Here is an 18637-nt window from a genome sequence, read left to right on the forward strand (position 1 = left end):
GACGCAGGGCTGATCAAAAGCTAACGGCCACCACTAAACAGGAATACAAGAAATAGGATGTTTCTGGGTTGTTTTTTTTTTTTATTATTATTCTTTTCACCAGTTAGTATTTCATGGGAAAACTTTCTCAAGACAATCCAACTTTGTTAAGGAATCGTGGAATCATAAAATGGATTGGGTTGGAAGGGACCTTTAAAGGTCCTCTGCTCCAACCCCCCTGCAATTGGCAGGGACACCTTCAACTAAATGAGGTTGCTCAGAGCCCTGTCTCACCTTCTCTGACTTCTGGCAATTCGAGTGAACTTAAATCAAGCAGTTACCCTGATCTGGAAGGCTTGTTGCCTCCCTCAAAGCAGACCTATGAAGCACATTGTCCCCCTGCAGAGGTTTTTGGACCTTTTGGGCTCCCTGCTCTAGCCTTTGCCGTCGGTTCAGTGCAATAATCCTGGGTGGCAATGCCAGTTCTGCTGTGCCTGCTTGCCACCGTCTGTTTGAGTTGAAGCACCAGGTTACAGACTGCACAGTTAGTTCAACACTCCTGCTTTAGTTCCTTTACACCTCTTGGGTAAATACCATCTGATCCCCCTGGTTTGCAACTGTCTCATCCGTGTTTTCCAAACCGTCTGTTGTCAGTTCTGTCCCATAACCTTCCCTGAACGCCCTCTTGGAGTTGAAGGCGGTTTCTCCTCAAATGGTGGTGCTCAAAGCTGAGTCGGAGCCATGAGCTGAGACCTCACGAGTGCTGAGGAGAGCAGCAGTATTACCTGATGTCTTACAGATGGTGTTCCTCGTTATACATCCTGTTATATATGGGGTTTTTTTTCACAGCAGCACAGTACTCTTACCTCATCCTCCGTGTGTAATCCACTATTTCTCCTCTTCCCACCCCATCCTTTCTGTTGCCTTGTATTGTTTTAAGACCCATTTGATAACTGATTTGTTGGAGGCATTTTTAACAGTGGCAAAAGGGTGTAAAGTCCCAGCCCGATTGGTCCAGGAGGGGTTCGTAATGATTCCAGGGGTGCGATTAAGACACAAACGAGGTCAGATGCTGTTTGCTGTAGCTTTACTACTCTTACCTTACAATAATGCTAATAATGATAGAGAAGAGGCAGAGGCATAGAAAAGAAGGAAAAGAGAAGCAGTATTACAGTTCTCACATCCAGTTTCTCACATAGAGGATTAACTTTTTCTTTTTTTTCCCCCCAAAAAAGGGGGTCCTTTTTCAAGCTGCGTGCATTCATGTGGGTTCTTCTCCCATTAAAATGAGACTTGGGCTTTCCAGTCCTTTGAGCACAGCACACCAATGTAGTAAAAGCATCACCACTGTGGTGTGAGGGAAGGCGTGAGGGGCTGGGGAGGAAGGCGGCCGACCGCGGCGGTGATCCCCGAGGTCTCCTGCTGGGAGCAGAGATGCTCTCGGGCCACGTGAGGGGAATGCCGAGGCTGTAGAGGAGAATTTGCAGGCAGAGGAGGAATAAACCATCTGTGCTCCAATCGCCCCGGCCGGCTGGGCACGGTGTGAGGATAGACAGTGCCCTTGTGTGCAGGAGGACAGATGGCACACTGCTTCCCAGCTCCCACCACGACCTTCAGCGCTCATCTCCATCATCCGCTGCATGCCTTCGGCTTTACAAGGCCGGATGGAGAAGGGCTGCCATGACACGATGTTGGCATGGCTGGAGCTCGGTGGTGGAGCTCATGGGTGGACGTTTTCGTGATGGAGACATCAGGATTTGGGGCAAGGAGACCTGGGTGGGCAGCAGAGGTGTTGCCGGTAGGAACTGAGCTTCCTGCTGGGGTCTTCTGCACCTCGTGCAGGGACCCCATCAGGCGGCACAGCCCTGGGTTCTTTGCAAGGCAAAATTGGGCCATCCTTGGCAACGTCACCCAAACACACCAGGGAGCAGAGCCCTTCAATGGGAGGCAGGCGCCCGGCTCTCTGGGCGATGTGGTGCCGCCCTGCCTGTGACTTGGAGCCTTCCCAAGCGACTGTCAGTCACCGGCGCTGGCCCTGTTCTCACTCACACACAGTATTATCTCTACCCGCTGCTGCAAATTGGCTCTGAGCAATCCTTGATCTGTCAGCATCGCCTACCCACTCTCAGATGTCACCAGCCCCCGCTGCTGCCCTGCTCGGTAACGTGTCTCTCTGAAATGTAATAATTCATTAAGTTGATATTAACTTTTTTTTTTTTTTTTTTAATTTTCCTTCCCCTCTCTGCCACCCCTTCCTCCTTCTAATGGACAAAAGCAATTAAGCTCCATTAAGGATCAAGCGTGTGGGAAGTGTCTCCCTCGGAGACGCTGCCGCAGCTGCGTGGACCTTGTCCCTGGATGTGTGTGGCACCAGCTTCTTGCAAATGAGGGCTCCATGAGCACACACAGTTGGGTAGGGGGAAATGTTCCTTGATGAGGGGGATGCTGGAAAAGGTGCTTCCATTCCCTTCTCTGGCAAAAGGTGATTTGAGGCACAGCTGGTCCTTCCGGCTGGGTTTCATTGTGGACACATGATGAAGGCTCCTCACCATGCAGCAAAAGGAGACACTAGCTTCAGCAGAGGAGGAGCTGGAAGACAGAGGGATGGGCAAGCAGGAGGCAGCAGAGAGGGGGCAGATTCCCAGCTGGTGTAAATCAGGGGAAGCTTTCCATGTGCTCCTGGTTGCAGAATATTTCTGCAGCATCTGGCTGGCAAAAGTTCTGCCAAGGTGCTAACTGGCATGGGGTTATGGCCCATGAGGCAGAGGTTCGGCACGTGGGAGGACCAGTGGACCAAACCAGAGGGACAGAGACAACTGGAATAGGCTGCCCAGGGAGGTGGTTGAGTCACCATCCCTGGATGTGTTTAAGGGACGTTTAGATGCGGTACTGAGGGATATGGTGTATGGGAGGACTTTGCAGAGTAGGGTAGATGGTTGGACTCGATGATCCCAAGGGTCTCTTCCAACCTGAACGATTCTATGATTCTATGAACTTCCCCAACAAGCTCTGGCTGCAAAACAGGGATATGTGTAGGGGAGGACTATGTAGAGTAGGGTAGATGGGTGGACTCGATGATCCCAAGGGCCTCTTCCAACCTGAACAATTCTATGATTCTATGAACTTCCCCAACAAGCTCTGGCTGCAAACGACATGTTCTCATCTCTTGACACTCCAGATCTTCTAACAAAGGCCAGTGAGGGATGGTGGCACAACCGAAATGGTCCTGCCTTTCCTCCAGCTAGGGCAGGGAGATTTTTGGCATGACATGCCCAAAACTGAGAGTGTGTTTTGCTGTTGGCTGTGGGAGGTCCTTCCTTCTCCCCCGTCTCCTCCCGCCCTCCTTCCCTCCACTTAGGCTGCTTTTCCAGGGAGATTTTCGGCATGGCTTGCCCAAAACTGAGAGTGTGTTTTGCTGTTGGCTGTGGGAGGTCCTTCCTTCTCCCCCGTCTCCTCCCGCCCTCCTTCCCTCCACTTAGGCTGCTTTTCTCTTCCTTGCCTTTTGTTCTCTCCCCCTTCCCTGCCATAGGAAGAAAGTCTCATTTCAGTCTGAAAGCCAGTGATGGAGGGGGAGAGTCATTTGATGCTTAATGCCGGAGCGGCAGGAAACTTCACCTTCCTGGGGTGGAATTAAAAACGCTTGAATTGTCTGGGGATCTTAAACAAGAGATGCAGGGAACATTCAGGGCTTTTCACACAAACACACACACGCGCGCGCACACACACACACACACATGCAAAAGCCCACACAGCATTAAGGGTGTAATAGCTCAGCTGGGGTAATGCACTTGAACTCTCTCTGCAGCAGACAGACCGATTCTTTCAGTTCTTTTGAATATTTTTTTAATTTTTTTTTTTGAGGCTGGAGATTGCTGCAAGTCTCCGGGGGGAGAGACATTTGTCTTGTAGAGAGAACGGTGCCGTTTGTTCTTCGCAATGACGCTTCCCTGGGAGCAGCGTGGGACCGGGAGGGGGCTGAGGGCACGGGCTGGGTTCCTCCATCCAGCCTGAGCTTCTGCAGCCACCGGGGCTCAGGATGGGATAGGGAGCAGCAGCCAGCACATTGCATCCATAGAATCATAGAATTGTCCATGCCGGAAGGGACCTCCAAAGGTCATCTAGTTCGACCTCCTCACAGTCAGCAGGGACATCCCCAACTGGATCAGGGGGCCCAGGGCTTCATCGAGCCTCACCTTGAATATCTCCAGGGATGGGGCCTCAACAACCTCCCTGGGCAACCTGTTCCAGTGCTCCACCACCCTCACAGTGAAGAGGTGGTCACTGTGGTGGTGGTGTTGCAAGGAAGGGAGGGTGTGCTGGGGGGACATCTGGTGTGAGGGATGCTCCTTGTGTGCAAATATGGTTGTCAATATAGGTATAACGTGCAGGTCGGGACGCCCCGTATGTGTGGTGTGTGTGAGCATGGGGTGTGGGACCTCCTAGAAATAGGTCCTGCTGTGTTGTCTCACATATAAATCACAGCATGGGTGGGAGGTTACCTACATTGCCACCCCTGTGTGTCCTGCCAAATATTTTAATTTCTCTGTGTGTGAAGGCCTTTACATACATGCTTAGGGCTTCGGGTTCTTCTTCATACAGCGTGGGTGAAAACCTCAGGAGCACAGTTGGCGTGGGCCTTCTACGTCTGGCCACAAACATGTGTATACCAGGAAGCAGACCATGCTTGCCTGTGTGGTCTTGTGTTTTAACTGCATGCGAGAAGGTGTATATAGACCTAGCTGCATATGGGTGTCTTTGCACAACTCTGGGCTGGGCTATAGGAGAAATCATATATCTTATGTACTGAGAAGGGTGTTTATGATTGTGCCTAGGAGTGCATGTGGGCACTATATATGCATCTGTGGATGCTGTAGTGCATCTGGAATAGGCTGCCCAGAGAGGTGGTGGGGTCCCCTTCTCTGGAGACATTCAAAACCCGCCTGGACACGTTCCTGTGCAACCAGCTCTAGGTGGACCTGCTTTGGCAGGAAGGGGTTGGACTAGATGATCTCGAGGTCCCTTCAAACCCCGTGTGATTCTGTGATGTGTGCCAGGGGCTGGATGAGCAGTGGGCATGGCATTAGCTTTGGCTGATGTTGCTGAGCAGAGCCTGTGTGGTGCTGCCTGCCCTCCTGCCTGATGCAGTGCCGAGCTGTTGTCCTCTTCTGGAGTGGTCATAGTGCCTGGACAGTTTGTGTGAGACACTGAAGTCCAGAGAAGGACAACAGGGATGTCTCAAGCCATGGGAAAACCCCCCAAGGAGGGGCTAGAAAGAGAAAGGATTCAGAGGAAGAGGTAGTGAAGGCAGAGGACGGGACCTGCCCTTCTCCATCCCCTTGCTGCCTCCTCACAGTGCCCGGTTTTTATTCCCTGAAGGGATGCCCAGAAACTCAGCTGGTTCTGCTGTCAAGTGATACTGGGAGCATCCTCCCTGAACAGCAGCTTCTCCCAGCTGGGACATATGATGCTGGGTGACTGAGCAGGGTTTTTGCTCATGTGCATCTTTGCCCCAGCAGCCCTTGGCTTGTGCTTGCCCTTGGTCCCAGCCTTACCTTCTGGCTCTACGGTGTCCCTAGCACCTCATGTACCCCGCTTCCTCCCTGGCCATGCTCTCACCACCCCCTTCTCCCCTTCCCCAGGGAGTTTGCCAAAGAACGTGAGCGAGTGGAGAACCGCCGAGCCTTCATGAAGCTGCGGCGCCAGCAGCAGATTGAGCGGGAGCTCAATGGCTACCGGGCCTGGATAGACAAAGCGGGTAAAGGCTGGTGGGCCGGGGGGGCTTCCAGGGGGGTAGCGGGCACTGGAGGGTGCTGGTCATGCAGAGTGGTGGGAGTGGGATCCCTGAGCATCATCCAGTGCAACCCCAAAGCTGCACAGGAGCTCACATGGTGGTGTTGGGTGCATGAGTGAGCTCGGCCCCAGGTGGTGTGATGGTCTGGCCAGGCTGCAAGCAAGGACATTGCCAACAGCTGATGAAGCCTCATCTTCTGTGGCATGAAACTGTCATATTTTGAACATGAAGCATATTGCATCTCCAGGGAAGGCTGTGAGCACCACCGCTGTGAGCTTTACACTGCCATGGTTTCCTTTCTCTTGATGTTTGCTGGAGTCCTCTGCAGAGGTGGGGCAGAGGGAAAGTAGAGCAGTGAATGGTGACAGCGGTTTTCCAGTTAAACCTGCTCCTGGAGCAGATTAGGTGGGAGCCCTAAGCTGGGAACTAGTGAGAGCATGCCATCTAATCTGCTGGGTGGCAGCCACCCAGACCTGGGTGAGGGCTAGGGATGGTGGAGTTTTCCAGTCTTCCTGCTGACACCCAGCCATGTGCAAAAGCCCAGGGGTCCTGGTCCCTCAACTGCCACAGTCCCTGTCCTTGCTTGCACCTCTTAGGGATCAGTTCAGTGTGTTCAAGCGTTGGGTGCATGAGTGAGCTCAGCCCCTGGTGGTGTGATGGTCTGGCCAGGCTGCAAGCAAGGACATTGCCAACAGCTGATGAAGCCTCATCTTCTGTGGCATGAAACTGTCATATTTTGAACATGAAGCATATTGCATCTCCAGGGAAGGCTGTGAGCACCACCGCTGTGAGCTTTACACTGCCATGGTTTCCTTTCTCTTGATGTTTGCTGGAGTCCTCTGCAGAGGTGGGGCAGAGGGAAAGTAGAGCAGTGAATGGTGACAGCGGTTTTCCAGTTAAACCTGCTCCTGGAGCAGATTAGGTGGGAGCCCTAAGCTGGGAACTAGTGAGAGCATGCCATCTAGTCTGCTGGGTGGCAGCCACCCAGACCTGGGTGAGGGCTAGAGATGGTGGAGTTTTCCAGTCTTCCTGCTGACACCCAGCCATGTGCAAAAGCCCAGGGGTCCTGGTCCCTCAACTGCCACAGTCCCTGTCCTTGCTTGCACCTCTTAGGGATCAGTTCAGTGCATTCAGCTCTGGGAAGGGAAGGTTTGCACTTTCCCCCAGCATTCAGACTTCAAAAATGATGGTTACTCAAATCAAGGTCTGAGCTCCAGACCTCAGCTTTGATTCTGGGTTGGGATGCTGAGCCCCAGACCTGTCTACGATGTTCAACTTCTTTAGTTGGGTTAATTACAAGTAATTGTTCTTTCCGATGTGATGTGTGGTAGCTGTTACTTGCCACCTTCCAGAATTTACTTTTGGACACTTAACCAATACTTGAAAAGAGTTTGCAAGATAGAGCAACCCCCTCCAGGCTGGGTAAAGTGAGGTGTGATGTGCTCAGCCAACTGTGTCTTGTCACCTGATGCTAAATTCTGTGTTTTGCGTAGAGGAAGTCATGCTGGCTGAAGAGAACAAAAATTCTGGGACCTCAGCCTTAGAAGGTAAGACATGCAGTGCCCTGCCCAAACACCTGTCTACCCTTCCTTCTGCCTGCCCGCAGCTGGAGGTTGAAACCCTCTATCTGCAAGGAGGGGTGGAAAGTTTGGGGATGCCCCAGTGGGGTCTGTGGCCTGACAGAAAGGTGTGAGGAAATGGATTGACAGTATAACTGCTAAGAGAGCGTGGAGACCAGGAGATGTCTGGTTGCACAGGTTTAGCTCTGGACTAGGGTCACCTGGGTATCTCCCTCCTGTTACCAGACCTGAGTTAATCGAGTTCTGGTCATCAGGTCCTGATCCAATGAGCTGGCTCCTGGCAGAGTTAGGCCACCAACACCCCTTCCTCTTCCTTTCCCAGTGCTCAGGCGAGCCACCATCAAAAGGAACCGGACGGACGCCATGAACCGGGACTCGAGCGACGAGCAGTGCGTCGATATCGCCTCCGTGGGCGAACGGAGGTTGGCGCAGAGAAGACGTCTTAATCCAACCTTGGGTTGGTGCAGTTTGGCTCTTTCCTTCTCAAAACCTCTGCCAGTTTATTGAGTTGCGAGTGTCACGTGGAGATTGTCACGGATCAGCCGTCTCTGCTAGTTTGACAGCAAAGGGGGCAAACCATCCATTGCCCCCTGTAGTATTTAAAAACTGTGTGATTAAGTCATGTCCCACAAGAGCAATGTCTGTGAGCTGTCTGTCCTGTCTCATGTTGCGGGGAAGGCCAGAATACCCAACTCCGTCTCTCGCCTTGACTGGAGCACCCAACTTCTTCTCCCCACTCTTTTCCTTTAGGTAACCCCATGAGTCAGTCTGGTCTCAAGGGCGCCAGAGTGGACGGTGCCTCCTACTTACGGCACAAGGAGCGACTCCTGCGCATCTCTGTTCGTCACATGGTGAAATCCCAGGTCTTCTACTGGATCGTCTTGAGCCTGGTGGCTCTCAATACTGCCTGCGTGGCCATTGTCCATCACAACCAGCCAGCCTGGCTCACCCACTTCCTCTGTGAGTCCAAGGGGCTTGTATAGGTGTGAGAGCACTGCATGGGCAAATAAAACCTCCTGCAACCTTCTTATCTCAATGACTGGAGGCTGCAGCAAGCCTTTGCTTCTTGTCTTAGGGCATGTGGGGATGAATCCCACCAGAGTCATGCTGGTATGGAGCTGGGTGGGGAATAACCTGGTCACTGTTGATAATGGAGGACCATGTACAGCCATTTAATTCAACTTTGGCCTTGTCCTCATGGCCACTGATGGTTGTCTCAGCCCTGTGAGCAAACGTGGAGGAGATCTACTGGCCTCATGCCCTTCAGATCCTATGTGTTTGTCAAGAGAGAGAAACAGATTAGAGGTCTCAGTTGGGTTTACCCTAAAATTTTGAACAGTGGTGATGGAAAGCTTGCTAGAGATCTATCTTTGAATTCTCAGAAGCAATTGCTGGAAAGGCATGAGTTTGCAGGGATGGGACCAATCATGGGGGAAACCCCTGGTGAAAGTTTTGGTGCAGAGCATGGAGAACCCAAACTTGAAAAGAGTTACTGGAGCATCCCCCAGCCCACTGTGGGCCATGGTACATGGTCGGGTCTCAGAGACAGTGCAACCATGTCCATTCTAGTGTGGTGCTAACTGCAGAAAAGCATGGTCAACCCCACAGCAGACATGTGATAGTCCTGAGCTGCTGCAGCAGGGACAGTGCTGCTTTCTCATCTGTGTTATTCTTACCTTGAAAATGTCCCCGTCAAGCACTGGGCACTTTCTCATCTGTGTTATTCTTACTCACCTTGAAAATGTCCCCGTCAAGCACTGGGCCTGCTCAAATCTGCATTAGCATGCTCAGGCCTGCCGGGATCCCAGCATGCCACGGTGTGGTATGGCAGCTGGTCGTGGTGAGAAGCATCTTTTGGACAAGGTGAGGAGCCAGACTGTTGCCTGCTAATGTTCATGAAATAGCTGGAGAAGCTTTTCACTGGCTCTTGGCTGTTCAGCTCAATTACCCTGGCCAAGTTCCAGCCATGCAATGATTTAAATCCAGGTTGCTAATATTCCCCTACAGTGTCATGTGGTTAATGTCTTTGCAGACGCCTCAGCCACTGTTGTATAAAGCTAAAGAGCTGCTCCACTCCATGCCAGCCATCTCTGATCTTCTCAAACCCTTGGGACACCAGTTCTCCTACCCTGAAAGATTAACTAGTGGGGTTGGTGCTCTGTTATACACAATTTAGCTCCTCATAGACAAACTTGCCTCATCCCAAACTCTGAACATTTGGGGAAGCAGTGCATGGTCCTTAACTTGTCTCATCTCTGTGGTGTGCTATATGGGCTACAGGTGGGTGCATGCAGGGTTCTCCATGCAGCTCAGGGTAGCGCATCTGGGTTTTCTCTTTCAGACTATGCAGAGTTCCTGTTTCTTGGACTCTTCCTCCTGGAGATGTCCTTAAAGATGTATGGGATGGGGCCACGCCTTTACTTCCATTCTTCCTTCAACTGCTTCGACTGTGGGGTAAGAGATGCTGTGAGTGTGTGGGGAGATGTTTGGCAGGTGTCTGCAGTGCAAGGCACCAAGGGGGAGAAGAATGGGATGGCCCTCACAGTGGGCAAGGTAACCCTTTCTGCCAGGACAGCCTGCCCATGCCAGACCAAGAGACACCAGGTCTTGGGCAGGGTGGTGGGTACCTCGTCTTCAGGCCTGTGAAGATTTCCTGCAACAGCCTGTCCTTGACTCATGGCTGTGTCTGCTTCTCAGGTCACGGTGGGAAGCATCTTCGAAGTGGTTTGGGCTATCTTCAGACCAGGAACCTCTTTTGGGATCAGTGTCCTACGAGCCCTTCGTCTCCTGCGAATATTTAAAATAACCAAGTATGTGCCTGTCACCCTCTGTCTTGGACTGTGGCTGCAGCCCAGATTGAGTCACTCCTGCTCTCCTGGTCAGTATGACTGTGAGTGCTCCAGCACTGTCTCTGTTTTCTAGGTACTGGGCATCCCTGAGGAATTTGGTGGTCTCACTGATGAGCTCCATGAAGTCTATTATCAGCCTGCTCTTCCTTCTCTTCCTCTTCATCGTAGTCTTTGCCCTGCTGGGAATGCAGCTGTTTGGAGGCAGGTAGGTCATTTCAAGTGTGGGGGAAAGGAATTTCTTGGTGTCAAAGCCAAGTGATGACACCCTCTTAGGTGACCAGGAAGATTGTAGTCTTGCCCCTCAGCCTGCTACTACCAGTGGTACATTTCCCATACAAAAGTCCCTGCTCGGGCAAGTGCCTCTGGGCTGTGTGGATCCTTCTGGCCAGGACACCTTTTGGGTTCTAGCACGAAATGCTCAGGAGACACTCCTTAGAGTGGGGAGAGGTCCTCCTAAGGGAAAGAGAGCTGATAGCACAGCAGTCAGGGGTTTGATCACCTTGGTACTGCAGCCCATTTATGTCCTCCCTGTTCCACTTCCAGATTTAACTTCATCGATGGGACGCCATCAGCCAACTTTGACACGTTCCCTGCAGCCATCATGACAGTGTTCCAGGTAGGAGCTGGGCTGCAAGGGAAGACAATCTGAGGGACTTGGGACCACCTGATCACTCCCTGCTGGATGGAAGGGTCTTCTTAAACCAAACAGGTTCCCCTCCATCAGCTCTTGGGATGTAACTTGCTTCCTCCCTTTCCTCCTGTATAACAAAGTGGATGGCAAGAGATGGAAACTCTTCCACCTCTGTTATGCAAGGTGGAAAAGTTTCAAAACTCTTCTGAGGAGGCCTAAATCCTCAGCACTGTCCAACATGTCCCTCAAGTGCTGCAGCTGGAGAGCTGGTTTATTCACTGCAGAGGGTCTCTGTACTTGTCTCCAGCGTGTTGGTGGGATAGATCGAGGGGACTGTCCAGGGGACGAGAAGGTGTGGGTGACAGAGGTGGTGGCTTGCTTTCCTGCAGATCCTGACGGGTGAGGACTGGAACGAGGTGATGTACAACAGCGCGTTGGTGGGATAGATTGAGGGGACTGTCCAGGGGACGAGAAGGTGTGGGTGACAGAGGTGGTGGCTTGCTTTCCTGCAGATCCTGACGGGTGAGGACTGGAACGAGGTGATGTACAATGGCATCCGCTCCCAGGGAGGCGTTCGCTCAGGCATGTGGTCCTCCATCTATTTCATCGTCCTTACCTTGTTTGGAAACTGTATCCACCTGGCTGCTGTGCTTTTAGTGGAGACAACCCCGTCTCATCTCCCTCTCTGGGGGCATCCCCCTTCCCACTCACTGCTCCTTCCTCCTCTCCTAATTGAGGGAGTCGTATAATACATGCAACAGCCCTGGATATCCCAAACGCAGAGAAGGAGCTGTCTGGAGGAGCACTGAGGGCTGTATACATGGGGTGGGTGAGGAGTTTGTCCCTTTGGCTGCTCCTCACTGAGCTGGTGAGGAGCCATCAGGGCCACGCTCCCTTGGGGGCTGCAGACACCCATGTCCTTAACACGTACCTTGTGCATCCTTAGCTGCTCGCAGATACTCTGCTGAACGTGTTCTTGGCCATCGCTGTGGACAATCTGGCCAATGCTCAGGAGCTCACAAAGGTACGTTTCAGTTGCTCTTTTTTCTTATCTTGCTGGTGTGAAAAGAGTGAAGAGCGGGAAAGGCACTGGGAGCAGTGCCTGTGGCTGTCCTCACTCCAGAGCCCAGGTTGCCTTGTCCCTTAGCTCAGCTTGCCTTGAAAAGAGGTTGGGTCAAATTGGAAGTGGTGTCTCTTCCTCCAGGAAGGTATACAGGGTGCTACCCCGAAACACAAACCCCTATCTCTGGGCAAAGCCACTTAGACTTTGATTTAGGAAAGTCCTTAACCCTGCTGGGTCTCTCTGGGAACAGCCACGCTTCTCATCAAGTGTGGCTTAACTATTTCTGCATTTAAGTTCCCCAGTTTCATTTGCCTCCAGTTAGATTGAGATGACCCTCAATTGTCGGATGGGGTCTGATGCAGGGACATTTATTTGCCTGAGTACTCTGGGGATGTGGATTGGAAAGGCTTTCCAGTGGCATCAGTATTTATTTCCCTTTTGCCCACAGGGCAGTGGACGTGATTTAGGATGCAATTTAGCACGGTGCTTGTGAAGATTATTGGGCTTAGCTGTTTTTAAGACCATGCTGGGAAATATTTGGGGAATGCTAAAATGTTGGGGCACCATCTGGATGACGGTTACTAGGCAAGAGCTGCAAGGGTCATTGATGCTCTTCAGAGGGGACCAGTGATCTCGTGGTGCCCATTTCTTTTGCAGAGCCCATGCCTATTGCTCAGGTCCTTGGGATTTACTGAGAGGCTTCCACGCTGGTGTAAACCTTAGTGACAAATGAAATGGGGCACGGTGTTCATTTGCCTGAGGGATGCATGCACGGGTCCCTGTCCTCCCGCGGTGGGTGGAGGTGGCACTTCCAGGGGCTGCTGGCTGCTGCTGGGGTGAGAAGGGTGGAGAGCCCTGTGGTGTACCAGCAGCATCAATTAAAGGAGTGCTGAGTTTTCGAAAAGGCTGAATGCGCGCTAATGACTCCTAATGACATTTTTTGCTCCAGAGACACACAACCATACTCATTAAAGCAATATGGTCTCTGCCGGGGTCATTCAGGGATGCCTTGCCTCCCACTCCATCGGGGGGATGCCTGTCTCGCCCCTGTGGCTGTGAAGAAGGGAGGGCTGAGCTGGTCTACCCTGTCTGGGGCTGTTCCAGCGTGCACAGCCCGGCTCTTGCCTGGAGTGGGCTGGCTTCACTTATTTAAGTAGCTTTGATGCCTTTGTTAAGACCTGGCATACTGGGGAAGTGGTGTCCCCATCATAAAATAAAGGTTGTCTCTGAAAATACAGGTGCCCACTCCCCTTTTCTCCCACACACCTTGGCATCTGAGGTAGCCCCGTGCGTCCCTTGCTGCCTCTGATGGTTGCACCTTTCCTCCAAACCCCAGCATCCCACTAAGCAACTCCTCTCTTTCCTCCGCAGGATGAGCAGGAGGAAGAAGAGGCCTTTAACCAGAAGCACGCCCTTCAGAAAGCCAAAGAAGTCAGCCCCATGTCTGCCCCAAACATGCCTGCTATCGAGTGAGTGACACACACCCCCCAGCTGCTACCCTGGTGCCCCCCACAAGCCCAGTGGGGCTTCTCAGCAGGGTGGACGGTGCCCCCCACTCCAAGCCCAGTGGGGCTTCTCAGCAGGGTGGAGAGCTGAAGCAGAGCCCTGACGTGGCTGCTTGTGGGGCTGCTGCAGTAAAAAAGGGGTGATCCCCTCTCCAGCTGTCTTCCTGAGGATGGATGGAGATCTAGGAGCGTGCAGTGCCTCCAGAGAGGTGTCGGAGTGGGGACCAGCTCACTCTGCAGGACCTGGGGGTTGGCCACCCTTGCCTCAGGCAGCAGCTTCAGAGCTTGGGCATGGCAGAAATCTGCTAAAAGAGGCTTTCTGCATCAAATGTACAGCTCAAACACTCAGGGCTGCTGCTAGGGGTGGGGAAGGAGGCTGGGGAGGAAGAAGGTATCTCAGCTTTTTCTTGAGGAGGGGTAATATTTATTCCCAGGGGGTGTTTCTTTGTGATGGAGCTGTGGGATTGCAGCCTCCAGCCAGGGCTGGAGGAGAAGGGAGCAGTAGTGTCACTGATCTCCCCTGAGCTCCTTCGCTGGGACTGAATGCAGTTATGAGAGATGGAGCAGGTTTGAGAAACCATGTTTGCTTGTACAGAACTTTGATTTGGGCAAGAAAAAACCACCACAAGTGATAGAAACCCTTGGCGCGGTGTTAAGGAGCCTTCTCTCTACATTTCAGCAGAAGAAAATTCTGTTTTTTCCTTTGTAGGTGCCTTTTTTTTTTCCCCTTTATTTTGCAGTGTCATATGGTCTAAATCACATAAAACTTTCAAAGTCAACATTGGAACGAGGCGTTTTGATTTGTTTCCCAAAACAGTACATTTTGGTACGGCTGAAGGGAATTTTTTTTTTTTCATTTTGTTTTTATAGAATCCCTTCCCAGGGAATTTTAGGTTTCGTTGTGCTTTGAAACCCAGCCAAGCTTGTACATGTCAGAATCTCTGGCAGATTTGCTGAGAGAAACCGCTGGCTTCAGGCGAGCACTGATCTTGGGGGGTCAGAGGCAACAGTCCCCTCCTTTGCTTGGCAAAGTTCCCCATCCTACATGCATCACCTGTGGTTTTAGGGGCAGCAGGAGCTGGGGGTACTTGTAAGCCCTGTCTGGTCTCCCAGCAGCCATGGATATCACCCTGCTTTGGGGGTGATGGGATGTTCATAATAAATCTGTGCCTGGCCAAGTGCTGGGGGGTTTATGGGTGAGATGGCAGAGTCTGTGCGTTGTGAGCATCTCTGGCTACCAGTGGGAATGTGTTGGATAAAGCAAGGGAATAGAAGGATTTGGTCTGGAGAATGGACAGATAAGAGAGAGGAAGAGGAGGAGTTGGACATATCAGGGCACAGAAGGATTTGCCCACGCTGTACATCCCTTCTAGATTTTTCTAGCCATTGTCAGATATATCTGGTTAGGAAAACCCATCTCTTTAACCTTTCATAGAATCATAGAATCGTCTAGGTTGGAAGAGACCCTTGGGATCATCGAGTCCAACCATCTACCCTACTCTACAAAGTCCTCCCCTACACCATGTCCCTTAGCACTGCATCTAAACGGCCCTTAAACACAGCCAGGGTGTTGTGTTGTTGTTGTTCTAGTGGCATTGAAATGGGAAGTATTGATATTCACAGATCTTCTTTCCAGCTCCTCCCCCACGTCAGGATGGATAGTGTTAGGGGCAGGAAGGGGGTGTGATGCCTTGTGGGGGGTGACCATCTCCAGCGACGGGTCTGATGTGCCTTCAGTGGTGCTACACCAATGACAGCATCCAGGGAAGGACAGTGGGGACACCACAGCAAGGGACAAACCAGAGCAGAGCTGGTAACAAAGAGCTGTTGGGAGCTTGAGACGGTGAAGCCAAGCCAGAGTCTGCGTTTGGGTGTGCTCAGACACAGATGGCTTCATTTCTATGTGGGTACCCAGCGCAGGCAGGTTGGGTACAGGCGTTCCTGCCTGCGGAGAGGTCCGGTGGCGCTCGGGGATGAGTGCTCCCACGTGGCCAGGTTGGCGTGGGCGGCTGCGGTGCCGATGGGAGTATTGTATTTGTAGACGGGCGCCGTCGGTGCAGATGGCTCGGGGCTGTGTGACGAGTGGGTTGGCCAGATGGACGCATGCGGGTGCTGTCATGTGTCGGTGCCTGACGGTGCTGCGTGGATGCCGTTGGGGGTTCGGCCACTCGCTGCGGGGGAGAGCTGGTAACAAAGAGCTGTTGGGAGCTTGAGACGGTGAAGCCAAGCCAGAGTCTGCGTTTGGGTGTGCTCAGACACAGATGGCTTCATTTCTATGTGGGTACCCAGCGCAGGCAGGTTGGGTACAGGCGTTCCTGCCTGCGGAGAGGTCCGGTGGCGCTCGGGGATGAGTGCTCCCACGTGGCCAGGTTGGCGTGGGCGGCTGCGGTGCCGTTGGGAGTATTGTATTTGTAGACGGGCGCCGTCGGTGCAGATGGCTCGGGGCTGTGTGACGAGTGGGTTGGCCAGATGGACGCATGCGGGTGCTGTCATGTGTCGGTGCCTGACGGTGCTGCGTGGATGCCGTTGGGGGTTCGGCCACTCGCTGCGGGGGCGGTGGTGGATCCCTGCCTGCAGGTCCTGCCTGCGTGGCTCGGCTCTGCAGTTCAGGCCCTGCCTCAAGCGTGGCGCTGGGCTCTTCCCATGCAGGTGGCTTTAAGGAGGCCATAAGGAGGAAGTCTCCCGGGAGACCTTATAGCGGCCTTTCAATCAAGGAGGAAGTCTCCGGGGAGACCTTATAGCGGCCTTCCTGCCTGCGTGGCTCGGCTCTGCAGTTCAGGCCCTGCCTCGAGCGTGGCGCTGGGCTCTTCCCATGCAGGTGGCTTTAAGGAGGCCATAAGGAGGAAGTCTCCCGGGAGACCTTATAGCGGCCTTTCAATATCTGAAGGGTGCCTATAGAAGAGCTGGGGAGGGACTCTTTGCCAGGAAGGGTAATGATAGGACAAGGGGAAACGGTTTTAAATTGGAAGAAAAAAGATTCAGATTAGATCTCAGGAAGACATTTTTTACTATGAGGGTGGTGAGACACTGGAACAGGTTGCCCAGGGAAGTTGTGGATTCCCCATCCCTGGAAGTGTTCAAGGCCAGGCTGGATGTGGCCTTGAGCAACCTGGTCTAGTGGGAGGTGTCCCTGCCCATGGCAGGGGGGTTGGAACTAGATGATCTTTGAGGTCCCTTCCAACCCAAACCATTCTATGATTCTATGATTCTAAGTTGCCAACGTGGCTCACTCAGGGGCAGAGGGTATCATTGCACTCATAGAGTCATAGAGTTGTCCAGGCCGGAAGGGACCTCCAAAGGCCATCTAGTCCGACCTCCCCGCAGTCAGCAGGGACACCCCCAACTAGACCAGGTTGCCCAGGGCCCCGTTAAGCCTCACCTTGAATATCTCCAGGGATGGGACCTCAACCACCTCCCTGGGCAACCTGTTCCAGTGCTCCACCACCTTCACAGTGAAGAACCCTCTCCTAATCTCCAGTCTAAATCTGTCCCCCTCCAGCTTAAAGCCATTGCCCCTCGTCCTGTCACTGCAGGCCTTTCTAAACAGGTTCTCCCCAGCCTTCCTGTAGGCTCCCTTCAGGTACTGGAAGGCCGCTATTAGGTCTCCCCGGAGCCTCCTCTTCTTCAGGCTGAACAACCCCAGCTCCCTCAGCCTGTCTCTCACAGGACAGCAGCGAGATGTGTCCCATCCCTCCTGCGTATGTTTGTGGCTGCTTAGAGCTGTGCATATCTGGATCTTCTCTATGCTAGTACAAAGGATAAAGCCTTGAATCTCCCCAGCTGCCTGAAGTTGGCAGGGCTGGAGACAACTGATAGCCATGTAGGGCTTCCCTGAGTTGGGGCTGCTCGAGTGGAAGGGGTTCGGCAGCATCTCAGCTTGTGCCTTGGTTTTGCTGGGGAGCTTTGTGTTCCCCTCTGCGGTCTCGGGGCAGCATTAACCCACGGTGACGGGTCTGAGCAGCTCAGGGCTGCCCTGGCACAAAAAAAAAGTGAAAAGTGAATTTGGAGCTGTTTGAAAGAGCTGTTAAATATCCAAGGATGTACTGGGAACTTCTGATGGACTGCAGCCTTCACTCGCTGCTGCACGGCTGGCTGGTGTGGGGAAGGCTCCGTGGCCCCCCATCCGCATCTCTAGCATGAGTGTTGCTGCAGGCATCTTCCTGGATGGCAGGGACGTGTGGTGGGGTGCTGGGGTCTGGAGAGTGAGCACGGGCAGCCCCAGGGGCAGCTCGTTGGTGGTGCCACAAGCAGGGGACGTGCAGGGGGTTGTGACACTGCAGCATCCCAGCAGCTGGAGAGATGCCAGGGAGTGGGGGGGACACGACACACCTCTCCACGTTGCCCACGTGAGTCGAAGGAGGGGCTCAGGGGGGGGATTGAACCCGTTTGTTTTTCCTCCCCAGAAGAGACAGGCGAAGGAGACACCACATGTCGATGTGGGAGCCACGCAGCAGCCACCTGTATGTGGGCCGCGGGGGCGCGTGTCGTCTGTGGCTCCTGTGTTTTCTGTGCATCCGTGGGGCCGGGGGCGCACACCGCTCCCCTCCGGCCTCCTCTTTGGCACGGGGAGGGGGTGGTTGTGTGCCTGTGCCACCCCTCCGTGTCCTCCTTTGCACCCCTGTTTGTGTGTGCGTGTGTGTGCGCGTGTGTGCCTTCGTGGTTTTGTGCGTGCACTCGTGGTTTAGTGTGTAGTGTGTGTGTGTCAGTGTGTGCCGCTACCCGTGGCCGTGCAGCCGCGTGTGCTCCGGGGGTGAGCGGCGTCCGTACACGCGTGCGCTCGTGGGTGTTTCCCTGTGCCTCGGTGTGTTGGGAAGGGCATGTCTGTCTTCTCCAGAGAGTGTGTGTGTGTGTGTGTAGTGTGTAGTGTGTGTGTGTCAGTGTGTGCCGCTACCCGTGGCCGTGCAGCCGCGTGTGCTCCGGGGGTGAGCGGCGTCCGTACACGCGTGCGCTCGTGGGTGTTTCCCTGTGCCTCGGTGTGTTGGGAAGGGCATGTCTGTCTTCTCCAGAGAGTGTGTGTGTGTGTGTGTTTATGGCACTGTGAAGTTTCCACGGCATAGGCATAGCCCAGCCTTCCCTAGAACACACCTGAGGGAACTTGGAGAAGCCCAATACAGCTCCTTCCCCCACCAGCAGCCAAAACCATGGCTCCCCCAGGCTGAGGGATGCGCTGGGTGAGGGGCTGTCCTAGCCAAGCCTAGCTGAGCACAGGGAGGGTGAGGGTCTTCTGTGCCCAGTGACA

General features: G+C 53.3%; 1 protein-coding gene across 2 annotated transcripts in view; it reads left to right on the forward strand.

The window, feature by feature from the left end:
• CACNA1E (calcium channel, voltage-dependent, R type, alpha 1E subunit) overlaps positions 1-18637 on the forward strand; it is a 189671-nt gene that overhangs the window by 112502 nt on the left and 58532 nt on the right. For both annotated transcript variants that reach the window (XM_014943403.1, XM_014943404.1), the window contains exons 11-22: positions 5619-5734; positions 7264-7317; positions 7673-7807; positions 8101-8310; positions 9692-9804; positions 10048-10160; positions 10273-10404; positions 10743-10815; positions 11343-11460; positions 11787-11854; positions 13265-13362; positions 17802-17858. In XM_014943403.1, coding sequence (XP_014798889.1) covers positions 5619-5734; positions 7264-7317; positions 7673-7807; positions 8101-8310; positions 9692-9804; positions 10048-10160; positions 10273-10404; positions 10743-10815; positions 11343-11460; positions 11787-11854; positions 13265-13362; positions 17802-17858 — 1287 coding nt within the window. The remainder of the gene's footprint in view (positions 1-5618; positions 5735-7263; positions 7318-7672; positions 7808-8100; positions 8311-9691; positions 9805-10047; positions 10161-10272; positions 10405-10742; positions 10816-11342; positions 11461-11786; positions 11855-13264; positions 13363-17801; positions 17859-18637) is intronic.

Source organism: Calidris pugnax, unplaced genomic scaffold (genome assembly GCF_001431845.1).
Source record: "Calidris pugnax isolate Ruff unplaced genomic scaffold, ASM143184v1 scaffold63, whole genome shotgun sequence".
Classification (NCBI taxonomy): domain Eukaryota; kingdom Metazoa; phylum Chordata; class Aves; order Charadriiformes; family Scolopacidae; genus Calidris; species Calidris pugnax.